Raw genomic sequence first — 19558 nt, forward strand, 5'->3', positions numbered from 1 at the left:
AATAAACTGAAGAGAACTCACAATAAAGATACTAACAAAAACTGTACTAATCTGAATGCACACATGGTTATCACTGATTTCCTCATACAGAAATAGTGATTGAGCACATGCTATGTGTCAGGCACACAGTAAGGCCCTAAGGAAACAAAGATAAATTAGATATGACTCCCCTAGACCTACCCACAGACCAAATTGTGGAGCCTAGTGGGAAAGATAAGCAAGAGAGTAGTTAACTTCTACAGTATGTAATAAACTGGATCCTTAGGTAGTGGGAGAAGCCCACTCAATATGGTGGAGGAGAGCACAAAAGGGGGGAGGCGGAGCAATGGACTTGATCATGTGTGATCCTATAGGTCTGATTAGCTGCAGCCCATTCCCTCCATCCTCTGCAAACAAACAACCAAGCAAATACATGGCATTCAAATGGCCACGGAAGGATCAGTCTCAGTTTCTACCTTGTACATCCTAGGACAGGATAAAAGAAGCAAAATAGGGATCCCTGGGTGGCGCAGCGGTTTGGCGCCTGCCTTTGGCCCAGGGCGCGATCCTGGAGACGCGGGATCGAATCCCACGTCGGGCTCCCGGTGCACGGAGCCTGCTTCTCCCTCTGCCTGTGTCTCTGCCTCTCTCTCTCTCTGTGACTATCATAAATAAATAAATTAAAAAAAAAAGAAGCAAAATATTCTTATTCAAAAAAAGGCATTTGGGGGCACTTGGCTGGTTTGGTCAATCAAGCACATGACTCTTGATCTCAGGTTTGTAAGTTTGAGCCCCATGTTTGGGGCAGAGATTACTTAAAAATAAAATCTATTTTTTTAAAGGAGTTTGTGTTCTTTTAAATGGGTGAGTTAAAAAGGAAAATTATTTAAAATAAATGTATTCCAAGATTTTTTGCATTCAGCCCAGAGAAGAGAAAGTAACTATTATCAACCATCCATCTGCCAACCAACCGTTCACCATCACTAACCAGCCCGACAGAACAGCCCATCCTTCCCAGCATACATCACACCAGAATGTTCCCCAAACTTCCATGTCAAGTGCAGCAAAATACTCACCACCCCCAAATACCCCACCCACACTTCAGGCTTGTGTCTGCCATATTTCCACATCTATCAAATCTACACCAGCTTGCACAATGCCTCACATGAATGTCTGTCAGGCCCCACGCAGTGATATCATCCATCCACTAAGCTGCCAAGAGGTAAGGCTTGGATGTTTTGCATAGATAGTTCTGCTGACCTCTTATACTACCTTTAAAGCTATATAAAACTGACTCTGAATACATCATAACTTGAAGGCAGAGTCACTTTTCTATTCATCTCTATTCATAGTCGTAACCTTCATGGTGCCTGAGTTAGAGTAGGTATTCAAATATTTATAGTCAGCAAAACAACTTCACGGCACCTGGATGGCTCAGTTAAGCATCTGACTCTTGGGTTTTGGCTCAGGTCATGATTTCAGAGTCCTGGGATAAGCCTCACATAGGGCTCCCTGCTCAGTGGGGAGACTGCCCCTTTCCCTCTGCTCCTCCCTCTGCGCTCTCTCTCTCCTAAATAAAAATAAAATTAAAAAAAAATTAACCCTAAAAAAATATTCTAATCTGTGAGTGTTAGTCTATCAAAGCCACAAAACCCAGCCATTTTTTTTTCTAATCAGTTAATAATGTAACAAGAAGATAAATTTCAGTTATCCAATTTCACGTTACCCCCTTTCCACTGAACTGTGAATTAGGAGTTATTTTTAATAATTCACCTTATTTATGCTTTTATTAGTAGAAAGACATTTCAAATTTATAAATAGTAAAAATCAAAAATAGTAACAATCATAACATTGTTACAAAAAGAACTTCATAAAGGTAAATGGTATGGGAAAAGATAGTTAAGTCATTTAATGGTTAATGGTGCCTTATTGTAATGTTTCCAAAAGAATCTGGTCACAACATCGTCCAAATATCCATGATCCATTCCGTAATAACACCCAAATATATGACATAATTAACAGGTTTTGGCTCTTAAGGTAAACCAAAAATCCCAATTGAATACCCAGCTTTGTATGCGATTATAATAGTAACTCAGAATTAAAAAAAAATTAACTTCCTCCCTCAACACCACAACCTATTTTAGTGCCCTTAATGGGAAACTAAAAAAAAAAAAAAAAAAAAAAAAAAAAAAAGAACAACTGATTAAACCGATCACCACAATTTAGTAATCTGGTAGAATTAAACTCATTCTAGAAATACAGGATTTGTCTCATAATTAATTGTATTTGGCTCTTTTATCTTATTGAAAAATTAAAGCTTTGTGAAATCAATGAATCCATTGATTCCTTCAGTCTTTATCCTTTTGTTTTTTAGAGAATGCAAGTGAAGCTATCCATAGGCAAGTGTGCACACATGTGCATAAGCACATATAAATGCACACACATACATGTGAAATAAGAGGAAGTTGAAACTCTCCAACAGTTAAAGGGAGACACATATACATACATTTCTTGGCAATATTAGCATGCATTTTTGTCTACAGTAGCATTGAGCACTGCTGGGAGAGAGAGACACACACACTCACAGAGTTAAAGCAAAACGTTTGAGGAAAAGTTATGCTTTTAATTTCTTTGCCAGAGAGATGGAAAAAAGGAAAACTCATCCAATAGGGCTTTTAATGCCTTAAAGTACTCTAGAAAGGTTATTTGTAATAGTTTTAAAATACACAGAGGTCAACCCTAAAACAAATGGGAACAGTGGGTGCAATCGATATCACCTGGATTTAAATTTCGTATAAATGACATTCTCTCCAGCCAAGATAACCACAAAAATAACTCCTAACCAAATTTTCCAAGGGCACTAAGGACCCTTCGAAAGGAGGAAAGAAGAACAAGGAACAGAAAAGTGCCCAGCCCTGGTCTCACCTCTGGCTCTTCCAGTGCATCCTCTCCAATAGGAGTTTTCTGGAGCAGATCCAAGATGCCATTGCTGGAAGGCCTCCTGTCCTCAGCAGGTGAAGCATAGGCCTCCTCCGAGTCTGTTTCCACCACATGGAGATGGCCCACTTCTTCCTGGCTCCAATCCAATTCTTCTTCAGACTGTTTCAAGGAGCTACTGCTGCTCTTGGGTAAGATCCCTGCCGTCGACAGGCTGCTGGGCACTGAGGTGTAGGATGATTGGGGCCCAGAGTAAGGCCGCCCCTCTGGGACTAAGGCCTCAGCCTCCAGGAGGTCAGGGACAGAGAGGCTGAGACGGCGGTCCAGAGAACGCCTTGCCCTTAGGTCTAGTGGCTTGTTTGGGTTCTTCTTTACCTTCTTCTTGCTTAGGTTGATTAACAAAGGCCTGGTCCGCTGTTTCAAAGAGCCCCAGACCGATGGTTTATCCATATCCATGACTGCATGAAGACCGAACCAATCACTCCATGAGAGAGTGCTTCTCTATGGGAAACAACTTCAGTGGCTCCTAGAAAACACAATATAAGGAGAGAGAACATAACTGAGTCTTCTTGGTGGTGGCCAAGCACATCAATGCGTAAAACGTGACTAGAAAGTCTCACACTTTCTCTCACTGATCAAGATTGAAACATTTGATTGGTAATGTCTGCAAATATTTTTTAAAGCATTTTAAGAAACTGTATTTTTTAAAAAATTATTTATTCTTGAGAGACACAGAGAGGCAGAGACATAGGTATAGGGAGGAACAGGATCCCTGCAGGGAGCTCCATGTGGGACTTGATCCCAGGACCCTGGGATCTTGACCTGAGCTGAAGGCAGACATTCAACCACTGAGCCACCCCCAAGCATCCCAAGAAACTATTTTTTAAGATTTTTATCAGAGTAGTTATAGAAAAATTCTAGTAATGAATGTAACTATGAGGTTGATGTGAAAAAAATACATTTCATAAGATTGCTTTCTTTTACTTAGTTTACTCAGTGTAACATCTTCCCAGTTCAGCCATGTTGTTGCAAATGGCAGGATTTCCTCCTTTTTATGGCTAACTCATATTCCACTGTGTATGTATATATGTATATGTATATGTACACACACACACACACACAACATTTTCTTTATCCATTCATCCCTCAATAACCACATAGATTGTTTTAATATCGTGGTTAATGTGAAGAATGCTATAGTGAAGAAGGGAGTGAAGAAATACTGATTTCATTCTGGGGGGATGTATATACCTAGAATCATATGATATTTCTAGTTTTAGTTTTTTGAGGAAACTCTATTTTGTTTTCCATAGCGGCTACACCAGTTTGCATTCCCACCAACAGTGCACAAGGGTTCTCTTTCCTCCATGTCCTCATCAAAACTTGTTATCTCTTGTTTTTTGTTAATAATAGCCATGTAGACTACTTTCCTATGTCCTTTTCAGGGAAAGAAGAGCCAAAAGTTACTACCAGGATCTTTAACCAGTATGATCAATTAACCAGGGCCTTTTAATGTCTGAACCAGGGTAGGCAAACAGTTTCTGTATGAGACCAGTTAGCAAATATTCTAGACTTTACATGCCACATGGTGTATCACAATTATGCAGTTCTGCTATTTTGGCATCAAAGACACAGACAACACCTAAATGAAAGAGTGTGGCTGTGTTCTGAAAAAACTTTATTTACAAAAATGCAGCAGATGGTAGCTGGCCAATCTCTGCTTTGAACTTATTATCTTTCTTTCCAGCATTACAGATGCATCTGGAAGGACAAATACATACTCATATCAACAAAAATTCTACCTGATATTTTAAAACTTTATATTAAAATAAGATTGACTAAAGAAAAAAGCATTTATAGAAGTGAGAGGTCTGTTCTTGTTCCAATGTACGAAGTCAGAAAAACTGAGAAAACTATAATGGAAATCTCAAGAAATGCAAGTTTTAGAGCTTTAGCTTGAGAATGCAAGATTGAAGTGTTTCCCACAAACAGCTAAGCGTGAATGACAGGAATGTTTCACAAATACATATGTAATTACACAGAGTGGTAAATGCTATGTAGGAAAGAAGGTAATTTGACATATTACAGATCGGACGCATTAGGGATCAAATCAAAGTCAAATCTGGATGCAAAAGAATTAAATTGACCACTTTCTTTCACCAACACAAAAATAAACTCAAAATGGATTAAAGACCTGAATGTGAGACCTGAAACCATAAAAATCCTAGAAGACAGCACAGGCAGTAATCTCTGACATGGGCCCAAGCTACATTTTTTAGATATGTCACCTGAGGCAAGGGAAATAAAAGCAAAAATTAACTATTGGGACTATATCAAAATAAAAGTTTTCTGTACAGTGAAGGAAACAATAAAACTAAAAGGCAATATGCTGAATGGGAGCAGATATTTGAAAATGATATATTTGATAAAGGGTTAGTATCCAAAATATATAAAGAACTTGTATGAGGGACACCTGGGTGGCTCAGTGGTTGAGCATCTGCCTTCTGCTCAGGTCGTGATCCCAGGGTCCTGGGATGGAGTCCTGCATCAAGCTCCCTGGTAGAAGCCTGCTTCTCCCTCTGCCTATGTCTGTGTGTCTCTCATAAATAAATAAAATCCTTTTAAAAAATAAGAAGATCCTACATGATTCATCACCCAGAAAACAAATAATCCAATTAAAAATGGGCAGAAGATATGAACAGACATTTCTACAAAGATACCTAGATGGCCAACAGATACATGAAAAGATGCTCAACATCCCTCATCATCAGGGAAATGCAAATCAAAACTACAATGAGATATAACTTCACACCTGTCAGAATGGCTAAAAACAAAAACACAAGAAAAAGTATTGGCAAAGATGTCAACAAAAAGGAACCCTCATGCATTGCTGGTGGGAGTGCAAATTAATGCAGCCACTGCGTAAAACAGCATGGAGATTCCTCAAAAAATTAAAAATAGACTATCCTATGATCCAGGAATTGCACTACAGGGTATTTACCCAAAGAATACAAAAACACTAATTCAAGGGCTACATGCATCCCATGTTTATTGCAGCATTATTTAAAATAGCCAAGCTATGGAAGCAGCCCAAATACCTATCAAGAGATGAATGGATAAAGAAGATATACATACACAATGTATTATTACTCAGCCATAAAAAAGAATGAAATCTTTCCATTTGCAACAACATGGATAGAGCCAGAGAGTACAATGCTAAGTGAAATAAGTCAGAAAAAAGACAATACTACATAATTTCATTCATATATACAATTTAAGAAACAAATGATCAAAGGGGAGAGAGAGAGAGAGAGAGAGACCAAAAAGTAGACTCTTAACTAAAGAACAAAGTGATGGTTACCAGAGGGGAGGTGGGTGAGTAGATGGGGTAAATAGGGGACAATGATTAGAGAGTATACCTATCATAATGAAAACTAATAAATAAATTTAAAAAAATAATTATCTAAGGTCTTAGTGTTTAATTTAAAAAAGAACAAATTTGGAGAAATAAACCTTATTCTATGTATCAAGTAGCTCATAATAGATCCTTTTGGAATAGATCCTTCAAAAAGATCTATTCCTTTGATCCCAAAGGATCAAAATCCTTGAAAAAGAACAGTGGGGTCAAGTAATTTTGATCTGGCCTATACTTAACATCGACATGTTTGGCTGAGCATAAAAGAGGCCAAGAGCCACAAGGAAACATATTTTCTAAAATTAAGGTCTCCAAGCATTTGTACCTAGCCCTAACTTACTCTAGGACAGGATATTTAGTCATTGGGAAGTCCCTACCTTTTGAAGAGCAGGACTATGAGTGTCTACAGCTTTGCTGAATGGCCACCAGTACAGGCAAGGGCTGCTTCCGGGATGAAATGGAGTATCTTCAGAAAGTAATGGAGAAAAAAAAAAAGAAAAGAAAGAAAGTAATGGAGAGATGAAGAGCTTGGATTCTAGAGACAGACACCAGGGGTTGGAATTTTGCTTTGCTATATTTTACTTAGATGGTAGTATTATGGGCAAGTCGTTGTACTAAGCCTCAATTTTCTCACTTATCTAATGGGGATTATATAATCTAGTGTACAAATAAAATGAGACAAAGTGCCAGGCACAGTGTTGAATGCACAGAAAATATTCAGTCAAAAAAAGCTATTTTTTATTATTTATTTTTTGATACTGTTGTCATAATTCAAATTTTGATATCTAACCCAATTTATTCAAGTTGTATCTCATTACTGTGTTTTACAGAGCTTAACCATAACTACCTCAACAATGTCTAATGAGGATTTAATGAATTCGTCTATATAAAGTGCTTAGAATAGTGCTTGGCACAGAGTAAATATTTAAGATAATGCTGTCTGGTTTTTAAGTTATTATTATTTCAATTATTTCACATTGAGTCATTATAGCTTTGAAAATATTTTACCACTTTTTCCTGCCTTTTAATATGTTGTTCTGGGGGCACCTGGGTGGCTCAGTTGGTTAAGCATCTGCCTTTAGCTCAGATCATGATGCTGGGGTCCTGAGATCAAACCCCACATTGGGCTCCCTGCTCAGTGAAGATCCTCTCCCTTTGGTGCTCCCCCGTTGTGCTCTCTGTGTGTCTCTCTGTCAAATAAATAAAAATCTTTAATAAAAAATAATTAAAATGTTGTTCTAAACATAAACTTGTATTTCACATTAGCAAGACACAAATACATTATTTAATTCACATTTCACAGCTTAACTTGAAAATATGCTAAAAAGCATTGCTTGTATATTCATTAGAAATATTTTAGCCAATTAGCATTTAGTTGATGTTATATAAATGTTTTTTAAACCTAGCTGGTTGATGGTTCAATTCTTCTATATCTTTGATGATTTTCTGTCTACTAGTATTACCTAGAAAGGAATGCTCAATTATATTGAGGTTTCTCAATTATAATTGTGAATTTGTCTTTTTATCCTTCAGTTATTTTAGGTTTTGCTTCTGTATTTTGAAAGTTTGTTGTTATAAGTGTTCTATCTTCTTGCTGTTTAAATCCAATCTGACAATCTCTTTTAGTTTCTTCAGACCATTTACATTTAATATAATAATTGATGTTTGTATTATATTAAGGTTTCCCAATATATTTGGTTTGTTTCCACTGTTTTTTATTCTTCTGTTTTCATTCCTTGCTTTTCCTTCCTTCCTTTGCCTTTTTAGTATTCCATTTTAATTCAATTGTGATTTTGGCTATATTTCTTTTTTATAAAATTCCTATCAGACAAGGTTTTACTTTGATTTCAATCATGAACCATATTTTAAATAATTCAAGAAGAACTGCCTATTATATTTACCACTTCGTCTGTTCTTGATATTACAAATGTCTTATGTCAGTTCCCATCTGTCTAAGAAATTTCCTTAACTAGTTATTTTATAGCAAGTCTGTTGACTTCAAATTCTCTTGGTTTTACATGATATGAGAAGATCTTAATTTCACATTCAAAGATATTTTCACTAAATCCTAGACTCTGCACTTTTATTTCAGCACTTTAAAAATGGTATGACATTTCCTCTGGCCTCCATGATTTCTGCTGAAAAATCTATCATTTGAATCACAGTTTTTCTACAGATAAGGTGTCACTTTCTCTCTGACTGCTCTCAAGATTTTGTCCTGAGTTTTAGGGAGTTATGATATGCTTGGGTGTGTGTGTCTTTCAGTTTATCTTGTTTGACGTAACAGATTCTTGAATCTATAAGGTTATATATTTTGTCAAATTTGGAAAGTTTGCAGCCATTATTTCTTGGAATACTTCTTAGCCATACTCTCCCTTCCTTCTGGGACTCCAATAATATAAACATTATGCCTTTTGTTATTGCCCAACAGTCCCAGGGTCTCTGTTCATTATTTTTCAATATTTCTCCTCTCTTTTGTTCACACTATAAAACTTCTATTGATTTACTTTCAGGTTTACTGATTTTTTCCGCTGTCATCTCCATTTTTTTAATCAAATTTATGTAGTAAGGAATTTGGGTGTGGGTAAGAGAGGGTAAGATAAGGAGACTCTTATTTTTCAATGTTAAAATTTCCATTTGGTTCTACTACATATTTCCTATTTCTTTATGGATATATTTCAATTTACCTTTTATTTCAAAATTCATGATTATTCACTGGAGCATTTTATTAATAGCTGCTTTAAAATCATATTTTCATTTTTTTAAGATTTATTTATTCATGAGAATACACAGAGAGGAGAGAGAGAGAGGCAGAGACACAAGCAGAGGGAGAAGCAGGCTCCATGCAGGGAGCCTGACGTGGGACTCGATCTGGGGTCTCCAGGATCAGGCTCTGGGCTGAAGGCGGCGCTAAACCGCTGAGCCACCCGGGCTGCCCCATTCTGAACATTCTTATAAAATCCTTTGCCTTATTAAATCTATGGAGAATGTTGAGATTATTGTCTTGCCAGGCATTTGATTTGATTACCTTCTCACCATAAATTCCAACCCACATTCTGTGAGCTGATGTCAATGTTGTTTTCAAAAGTTATGAAGGGCCATTCAAATCTGCTCTGGGTACGCCCCATTCGAGGTCACTCTGAAACTTGCATGAAATTCTACTCATTAACTACATTCCCAAACTAGATGGTATGCTAATCATGGTCAGATACATGAATGTACAGGTTATAGTGAGTTCAAAAATTCACAAACATTATGGAATCGTTTCCTGAGCCCCTCTTCTCAGCTGTCTTCCCTGATACTCTCTGGTTCCAGAGTACCTTTTCATCACTCCTCTAATCAGAAACAACCCACTTCTGTGATGTCACACGTAGTGGAAGGGTTGATGCAGATTAAAACAAACAAAATAAATAAATAAAAAGAAAAGAAAAAAAGAAACAATGATTTAGCCCCGCCCTCAAAATTACAGCTTCACAAAATAGGAAGGACATCCCCCTCACTCATTGTCTTGGCTCCTGCTCTTTTCTACTGTCAGCTGCTTCTGTGGCTGTTGCCTTGGCCACAAGATTGCCAGGGCATGACAAAATGAGAGAAAAGAGAGATGAAAAAATGGGGTATTTCTCCCTTCTCTCTGAATTTTAGGACTTTTCTTTTCTATTCCTTAAACAAGAACTAGAGGGTGTCTCTTGGGTTTCTCCATCTGCTTCCAATACTGACTCCTAGATTTTGTTGTTGCCCTGCTGTTTAAATTTTAAGTAGGCTCCATGCCCAACATGAGGTTTGAACTCACAACCCTAATATCAAAAGTCACATGTTCTACAGATAACCCTTTGATATTGACTCCTAGACTGTGGACTGCATTGAATTCAGAGGTATTGGCAGAGGAGGTGGAAATAGTAAACTCACCTCTAATTCAATGGTATTTCAATTCTGGTGTTTTCCCTCATCTGCATGATTATATTTACTTTTCAGAGACCTAAACTAGCTTCACCAAGGTTTTTTGTTTTGTTTTGTTTTGTTTTGTTTTGTTTTGTTTACCCTGGCTTAATATCTGTGTTCAGTGGGCAAGGAAAGGTTTGAGTGGTTTTATTCCATTTTACCTGAAACCCAAACTCTCCTAGTGAGTTTTGCAAAATCATCCCAACCCTAATTTCCCCACTGTGCAAGTAAGTACAGAATGAGATGTACAGAACTACAAACATATAAATACTAAAATATGTGCCCAGAAGAAAAAAAGTGTTCTTAGAGGGGTGCATAAAGCTAATACACTGTTGGCCCGTGGTCTCTTTGATGCTTGAAAATATTATCCCTCCAATTAACAATGCATTTCTCTGAATAAAGAAAGTCTAAAAGTAAGAATAAACTCAAGGAACAGTTAGGTTTGAAGAAAAAGCTGATGAGATAAATCTAACTATCTGGATATTCAGTTTTCCCCACCTCAAAGAATATTAAAAAAATAAACATATTTGTTCCATTTTTCTACCTACATTCATAGGTTATTATCATAATGTCCAAAGAGTTACAAGTTACAGTCAACCCGTGTTCTGCAAACTATCAGCATCAGGAGCAGAATCTCTTCACAAAACGAGATACCTGTGCTACCCAACCTGATAAAATTGAGCTTTCATTTACTGAACGAACAGAAGCATTCTGTTTCTTCAAACCACTAACGGCAGGATAAAGTCTTTACAGGAAACGGCCCAGAGCCCAGAAGCCTAATGGAAGTTTCATTTATTATGGTTTTAACCTAGACATCCCCCCGCTGGCTGCTAGCAATTGGCCAAATGGAAAGAGCACAGCAAACCTTTTACACGCCCGCCCAAAAGTATCTGATGGAACCTGCACCAAAACCACTGTGTGAATAAGAAGCACTCAGAAAAAGGTCTGAGAATGACAACAGCATAAGTGATTATTATGCATATTATTCAATAGCAATGATGGACACTGCTTCTCAAATATCTCCTTTAGGTGTCAATACTAAAAAAAGGGTATGTTTTTACAATCTAAATATCAAATGACATAGCAAGTAGTTACTATTAGTCAGAATGTGTCATTACTATCTTTGTAGTTAACCATTAAAATGTTTTTATTACCAGAAGAAAGAAAATTTCATATCACATCCTGTTAAATTGGGGAGAAAAAGAAAAATTTAGACGGAATTCAATAAAAATGAAAGTCTGACAGCATAGACTCATCCTATGGGAACACATAAAGGCAAGTGACATTCTGTGGAAGGATTATTTAGCATTCTGATGGTATGGGGATAAGACTCTTTACATCTGGGATCCCTGGGTGGCGCAGCGGTTTGGCGCCTGCCTTTGGCCCAGGGCGCGATCCTGGAGATCCGGGATCGAATCCCACGTCAGGCTCCCGGTACATGGAGCCTGCTTCTCCCTCTGCCTGTGTCTCTGCCTCTCTCTCTCTCTCTCTCTCTCTGTGACTATCATAAATAAATAAAAACGTAAAAAAAAATTAAAAAATTAAAAAAAAAGACTCTTTACATCTGACTATACTTAATTGTGCTTGTAGTAGAAACAACTTCCTCACCACAAAAATGTTAACTAAGTGAGACTATCCTTATTAGGAAAATCTCTCCATATCAGTTTCATGTAAGAAAAAGAAAATGCATCTGCTTTTAAAATAAATCTGCCTTTTTCTTCCCCCTAAAATGCAGCTTCCAATCAATCATTCAACTTGCTACTAAATCTGTAATCCAACTGAGGGAGAAGGAATCATTCTACAAATCAGATGTATTACTAAGTATATCATCATAGAGACAGAAACCCCTCCGAAATTAAGATCAACCAAAAGGACTGGATATATTTTTTGATTCCACTACATATGTTCTTGGAAAGAAATAAAATGCATTAACAGAGAAGAAGTTCCTGTCTCCTCTGGTTAAGGCCAAACTCTGCCCAACTACTTGTCTCTTTAAAATCTCATCTATAGAAAAAGGTCCCAGAATTTCTCCTCTCTTTATCAGTCATTTATAATTCATACTCCACTTGGAGAGGAATAAAAGGAAGGAGAAGGGTCTGAGGTCTCTCAAGTGTTCAGATCCTTGGACTTACACTCTTATTCCAAGCTCTGAAGAATAATCACAATTGTACACTCTCTCTCTCTCTCTCTCTGAAATGACCAGAATGAGTTTAACCAAAGGTATACATAATTTTTAAATGAGCCCTGGGAAGTTAACATTCCATTCAACAAAAGAATAATCATTGTGCAGAAAAGCACAATAAGCAGGTCTGAGATGGCTGACTTCTTAATTCTGCTTGCAAGGTTAGCCCTTGGCTGGCATCTGGGAACCTAAGAATTGGAAGGTTTCCAATCACCCTAACTGACAAGGACCCATTGTGAGTATAAGAGTGACTCATTCTGTCTAAATTGTACTTGCAAACAAACATGTATTTCCTTCTAAGACACTGGAGTTTTGGTACATGCTAGGCAGAAAGTGTCTATGTGACCAGTTCCCAATATAAACCCAATAGAAAAAAATGTCTCTATTGAGCATCACTGCTAGACAACATATCATGTGTTATCACAATTCCTATCTGACCCCAATGGGAAGCTTGTCCCTGGTTTCCTCCAAATTTCCTGTGTATACTTTTCCCTTTGCTGGTTTTGTTTTGTATCCTCTCAGAGTAAATCATAGCTATAAGACCAAATACTGAGTCCAGTGAGTCCTCCTAAAGACCCACCAAACCTGGGAATGATCTTAGGGACCCCCTCAGTTGGAACTTCAAATGTTTTAGCATAAGTTGCCATAATGGACAGATTTGGAAGAAGTAGAAATATTCTAAATTATTCTGATTTATTCCTTACCAAGAGTGAAAGAGAACAAAGCAGGGAAGAAGCAGAAGGAGGAAAAGGTACAGCAGCAGCAGCAGCAGGAGGAGGAGGAGGAGGAGGAGGAGGAGATGGAGAAGAGGAAAATCTTATTACAGCATTGAAATTTTAAAAATACAAGCAAGAACAGACTGGAAGCTCAACATAAATACGTTGATGGGTCTTCAAGGGAGGTTGAGAGATGAACAACAGTTGATCAAATCTGTGGTATTCTATGGGCCATGTTTAACTGTGAACAGCATACAGCAACATTCAAGAGGAACCAGAAACCCAACTTTCTGGGTAAAGTGGTGCTCTGGCAGCAAAATGGAACCGGGTTCATGTTGGAACACCTTGCAGGACATCTCAATATTATCAGGGAACACAGAGATCACGTGGGCCATTATCTTTCCCAGTGCTTTCTACCGTATGTCTTTTAATTAAATGAAATCAGCTTAGAATTCTAGCAACTTTCTAATTCTCTATAGTCATGACACGAGTATAAACACTGGCTTTTGGAGACCATAAATGCAAATTTCTTTAGCACACTATAGTTCACTTTAACTGACCCTAAAGAAATTAAGTCAAGTAAAAAAGCTAATTAGTAACTTACTCCTATATCAAGTACCATGAACTTCTTTTCCTACTTATGGCTAATTGTATTATCATATCCCTTGGTAGGATCCAGGGAGGTCATATCCGTCAAAGTGTTCTGCAAACATGAAATAAATAGTGTGTGTGTGTGTGGGGGGGGGGGGTTACAACATTATATCACTATATTTACCCTAAATCTAATATTTCCTGGTTTTTCCTGCTCTAAATAGTTGTAAAGGCCTTAGACCTTACTTATTGCCCTACCTGATTTTTTCATTCAACTCAGTCCACAATAATTTTCGGACCTCTGGGTTAACTCTATTCAAACATTCTCAGCCTCGGTTATATGTTCCCACATCCACTCCCACTGCTGTCCTTTTATACTCAGATTTCTTCAATGTGTATAGAAAGTCATAGAACATACTAGTGACACACCTTATGGAACAAAAATTTAAATACAATTATATTTTCTGTGTGCTCCTCTCTGATGACTCTCTCTCATCATGCCCTGCTGGAAGTAATCAGTATTCTAAAACTGTATTTATTCTATCCATGTATTTTGTTATATATGATTTAAGGATAAACAGAATACTACTTTTCATGATTATAAACTTGATTTCTTACATATTTTATATAAGTGGCATATTATTTCATGCTTTTCAATCAACATTTCCTTCAGGAACTGTATCCACAATGATAAATGTAGCTTTATTAAAGTTATTTTAAAGGTGGAATACTATTGTATTGTTAGAAGATGCTATAATTTATTTATTTTCCTGCAGATGTATATTTAAGATGCTTACTCTATTTTACTACTAAAAATAGAGTTAACCATACTTTAAAAACTATACATAGACTGGTCTTCTGGTGCTAATGTTAGTTTTTCTCAGAGTTCTTCTCATGAGCTCTGGACTCCCCCTCTAAAAGTGGTTAGAAACATGTGAAGAATGGTTGTTTCAATGACCATGGTCGGGGGCATAAATCATACAGAGTGGGAGCAAATCAGAGTTATGAAAGGTATCCTATCCTACAAGAGACTCGTCCTGCCCAAATTACCAATAAATCTCATTGAGAAATACCCTTTCTCAGAGTGGAATAGTTGACTCAGGTTTTATGTATCCTAAACTTGACTAGCTAGTATTGCCAAACTGTTTTCCAAAGTAGATATATTAATTAATATACCCAACATCAGCCAATGAGTTTCCACTGGGCAATGTCTTTGCCTGTACCTACCACTGCAAGACTTTTTTAATATTTGCCAATCTTAAATTGTGATAGGGGACCCATTATTCTATCGGGTTGACAGCTTAGTTTTCTCTTATTTGAAACAGTACTTTAAAATTTTTGATAATAATTCTTCCTTAGTACTTTCAGCTGTGAAACTCTACCCAATATGTAACTTTTAAAAACTTTTTTTATGTGGTATCAAGATTCACATTTGAAAAATTTTGGTGAGTTGAATTCATCGATTCATCGATTTTTTTTACATGTTGTGTTTGTGCGGCATGTGTGCAGTGGGTATGGTTTAAAACCCTCAGGATCACTAATATATTTTTTATATATTTTCTTGGAAAAATTCTGAAAATTGACTTTTCACAGTCATTTGTTCTATCCTAAATTGTTTACTTATGGTTTGAGAAGAGGGTAAGATTTTATTTTTTATCTACGTACATAATCAAATTTCAAGGAATCTTTTTATTGATAAAACCTACCCTACCTCCTAGTGATGTATAAGGCCATCTCTATTAGATATATAATTTCCATATATAAGGTGTATATCTGATTATTGATACTTGTGCTAAAATCACAAAATCAATTACTATAGGTTTGGTATCTAGCTGGGTAAGGTTCCAACCTTGTTGTGGTTCTTCAGATTGATTTCTTTTTTCTCTGCTCTCCCGTGTAAATTTTAGAATTCATTTGTTTGACTAATACTCTTAACTTCCAAATAAAATTGTTAAAAATTTTAGTTGGTAGTTGCTTTACAAATTAATCTGAGGACGGCTTTAAGATGTCATTATTGGGCAGCCCCGGTGGCGTAGCGGTTAAGCACCACCTGCAGCCCAGGGTGTGATCCTGGAGACCCAGGATCGAGTCCCACGTCGGGCTCCCGCATGGAGCCTGCTTCTCCTTCTGCCTGTGTCTCTGCCTCTCTCTCTCTCTGTCTCTTGTGAATAAATAAATAAAATCTTTTAAAAAAAAAGATGTCATTATCTTCCTAACCATGAATATGACTACTTTGTCTTTTTTTGTAACAGACTTTATTTTTTAGAGGAGTATTTGGTATATACAATAACTATACAAAAGTACAAGAGTTCCCATATATCCCTTCTGCTCCCCAATACACAAAATTTCTCCAATTATTGCCATCTATCATTGATATGGTATATTTGTTACAACTGATGAAGTGTTACTGATATATTATTATTAACTAAAGTCCATAATTTACCCTAGGGTTCACACTTTGTTTTGTACATTTCTGAGTTTGGACAAATGAATCCATCATTACAGTATCACACAGAATAATTTCACTCCTTTAAAAATTCCCTCTGCTCCACCTATTCATTTCTCCCTTCCCTCCCCCTGAGCCCCTGGCAACCACTGATCTCTTTATTATCTCTATAGTTTTGTTTCTTCCAGAATGTCACATAGTTGGAAATATACACTATACAGATTTTTCAAACTGGCTTCTTGCACGTAGCGATATTTATTTATATCTCCTCTATACCTTTTTGTGGCTTGAGATAGCTCATTTATTTTTATTGCTGAATAATATTTCATTTTATGGATGTGCCAGTTTGTTTATCCATTCGCCTCTTGAAGGACATTTCGGTAAATTAAAATTTGAGGCAATTATGAATAAAGTTGTTATAAATGTTTGTGCACAAATTTTTGAGCAAACATAAATTTTTAGCTGATTTGGGTAAATACCAAGTAGCAAGATCATTGAATCATATAGCATCTATAACTTTTAATAGCCTTTAATTGATCATGTTATACATATATACACATATATATTTGTGTGTGCGTGTGTATGTATATATAAATTTTCATAATAGGCAACTTATGACATATTTTGTCAAATTAATTTATAGGTACCAAATCATTTTATAACTATTGATATTTGTATTATATTTTCATTTTGAGTAGCTGGTATAGAGGAAAACAATTGACTTTTATACATGAATTCTAATTTCTACCATTTTGTTGAGGTCACTTATTAATTCTAATAATTTGTTTATAAATTATAATTAATTTTGGTTTTCAATGTAGACCACTAAATTATTTTCAAATGAAGACAATTTTATTTAATCTTTTCTAAAGCATCTATTTTTTTTTTCCTTTATGTGCTGACCAGGGCTTCTAATTCAATAGGAACAGGATATTGGTAATATATTATATATTATTCATCCTATTGGTCTCACAAGGGGTTATTAGTTTACTAACTCTTCTTTGTTGATTTCATTTATTGATTCTTGTTCTTATATTTACTCCTTCATTCTTCCTATACTCTCTGTGTTTGATTTTTTTTTTAATTCTTGACAAAATTTGATACTGATTTTTGGATTATACCATTATTTATCCATTTAATGCTACAAATTTCCTTCTAAGGACTGAGTGAGTTACATCAAACAAGCTTTGGTATATCATATTTTCATTGCCATTTAATTAAAAATACTTTCTAATTTCCATCTTAAGTTCTTCCATATGATACATAGGGTTTTGTTTTGTTTTGTTTTGTTTTAGAGGCATAGTACTTAATTCTAAAAAAGAAATGGGATTGTCAGGTTATCTTCATGTTATTTATTTCTATCTTAATTCCTAAGAATTAAGTCAGAAAGGAAAATCCATATGTTTTCATTCTTCTGCTAATGGGGGCTTTTTTATGGCCCAATTTATAGTCAATTCTGCAGTTCTTGAATTCTATATATGTCAATTAATTGAAGCTGATTGACTGTGTTGCTTAGATCTATGTTCTTCTGTCTTCTTGTTTTATCAGTAAAGAAAAGCTTTCTTCTTTTCTTTTCAGTACCTTTCTTGTACTAACAGTAATGACACTGAGTTAACAGAACTCAATAAAAGGAATGAGAGGAAGGAGTATATCAGGATTGAGTCCAGCCCAATTAAAAACTACTAGGGCTATTCACTCACAAGTGCATATTGTGCGATCAGTCTTGGTTTCTGTGTTTCAGAAGTTCACTGGAAAAGCCATATTGGTAGCAGAGTAGATGACTGTGAAGCTGAGAGATCAGGTCTAAAGACAAGATTTTGGAGAGACTGGCATTCAACTGTTGGCACAGTGATGGTTAAGTTTGTCAAGAAGAATGTGAAATGGGGCAGCACCAGTGGCTCAGTGGTTTAGCGCTGCCTTCAGCCTGGGCTGTGATCCTGGAGACCCAAGATCGAGTCCCGCATCAGGCTCCCTGCATGGAGCCTGCTTGTCCCTCTGCCTGTGTCTCTGCCTCTCTCTCTCTCTGTCATGAATAAATAAATAAAATCTTTAAAAAATAAAAATAAAATAAAACTATAAGCCACAAAGCACTAGTTATGTGGCCAATCCAAACTAAATACTGTAAAAAAAAAAAAAGAATATGAAATGGAAAGATGGCATGAGCCTGAAGGAACTCCAGCAGTGAACAGTCTTTTAGAGCAAGATAAACTTGCAAAAGGACATTAAAAAGATATAGCCAAAGAGAATGAAAAACAAAAGGGGGGGGTGGTGCCACCTTATGACAACTAGACACCAAAACAGAGAAGATAAAGGAAGGGTATTTTATAGAGGAAGTGGTCAAGAGCATGAAGAGCTGCTTGCAGATAACACTAGTCCCGAAAGCATCCTTGTGGCGCAATGGAGCTTATTGGTAATCTTGGTATGACTTGCTGTGGGGGCAGGAGGGGAAAGAAAGCCTGACTGGGTAAGTCGTGAAGGTTGTAGGAAAGGAAAACTTAAAGGCAACAGATAAAATTAGGCTGAAGGGGAAGACAGATGTAGGCCAAGCTGAGGACACTTGAGGTAGATGGATGTAATCTTCTTGCTAAAGGCACATGCTTCTCTGGCTACAGTGTTCAATCAATAATTATCTCTTGACGAAATTGCTCCCCACCATTTGCCAGTGCATACATGCATATGTGTGTGCTTACACACACTCACACACAATTGTCTTGATTCCCTTATCAGAATATTTCTTAATCTGCCATGGAGTTAGAGACCCAAATTTTAAAAGTCAAGCACTGTCTAATAAACAAGTGAATAAAAAAATTTTAAATCAAGCATTGTCCAATAAACAATACACACCAAGTGTTAAGAGAAAGTAATTTACTTCTTCACATACTTGAGTTTAATGACCTCATATTAAACCACACACACCGATCTCTTACCTGGTATCTACATTGCAAAACAACTGCCAAACCTCAAATGTCCTGCCTAACATTATTTTCACATTTAAAGGTTTCCTCATCTAGGAATTACCAGCAGAAGCAGAACATCTAAACTATCTTTAGAACATTACTGATGGGGGATAGAATTAGAAGAAGATGTTAATTTCCAGTAAAAATCATATCTCTCTTGAGTAAACAGCATATTGCAGCAGCCATATTAGGATATAAAAATGTAACAGAAAGGTAAGCCCAAAGACGGACATTAATTCAGAGCAAAGAAGGCCTTATACATATCTTCCTACACCATTTCTGGTGTGAAACAGAGCATGTTTAACAAACTGTATATACCGGTCAGCCACCAAACTGATATAAATATTTCAGAATACAAAGCAAAATATTTATTTTATTTAAAGGTCTTATTTTTGA

At 36.4% G+C, this 19558-nt stretch overlaps 1 protein-coding gene across 10 annotated transcripts in view; it reads right to left on the reverse strand.

Annotated features, from left to right (window-relative positions):
- The window catches only part of MCTP2 (multiple C2 and transmembrane domain containing 2), a 245083-nt gene that overhangs the window by 190188 nt on the left and 35337 nt on the right, over positions 1 to 19558 (reverse strand). For 5 of the 10 annotated variants that reach the window (XM_049108441.1, XM_049108440.1, XM_049108439.1 and 2 more), the window contains exons 2-4: positions 7340 to 7521; positions 6709 to 6797; positions 2905 to 3442 (exon numbers count right to left, since the gene is read on the reverse strand). In XM_049108441.1, the coding sequence (XP_048964398.1) occupies positions 2905 to 3372 (468 nt within the window). In that variant the 5' untranslated portion in view covers positions 3373 to 3442; positions 6709 to 6797; positions 7340 to 7521. The remainder of the gene's footprint in view (positions 1 to 2904; positions 3443 to 6708; positions 6798 to 7339; positions 7522 to 19558) is intronic. The other 5 variants (XM_025437491.3, XM_035714286.2, XM_035714287.2 and 2 more) reach the window with 2 other exon arrangements.

Source organism: Canis lupus, chromosome 3 (assembly GCF_003254725.2).
Source record: "Canis lupus dingo isolate Sandy chromosome 3, ASM325472v2, whole genome shotgun sequence".
NCBI lineage: Eukaryota > Metazoa > Chordata > Mammalia > Carnivora > Canidae > Canis > Canis lupus.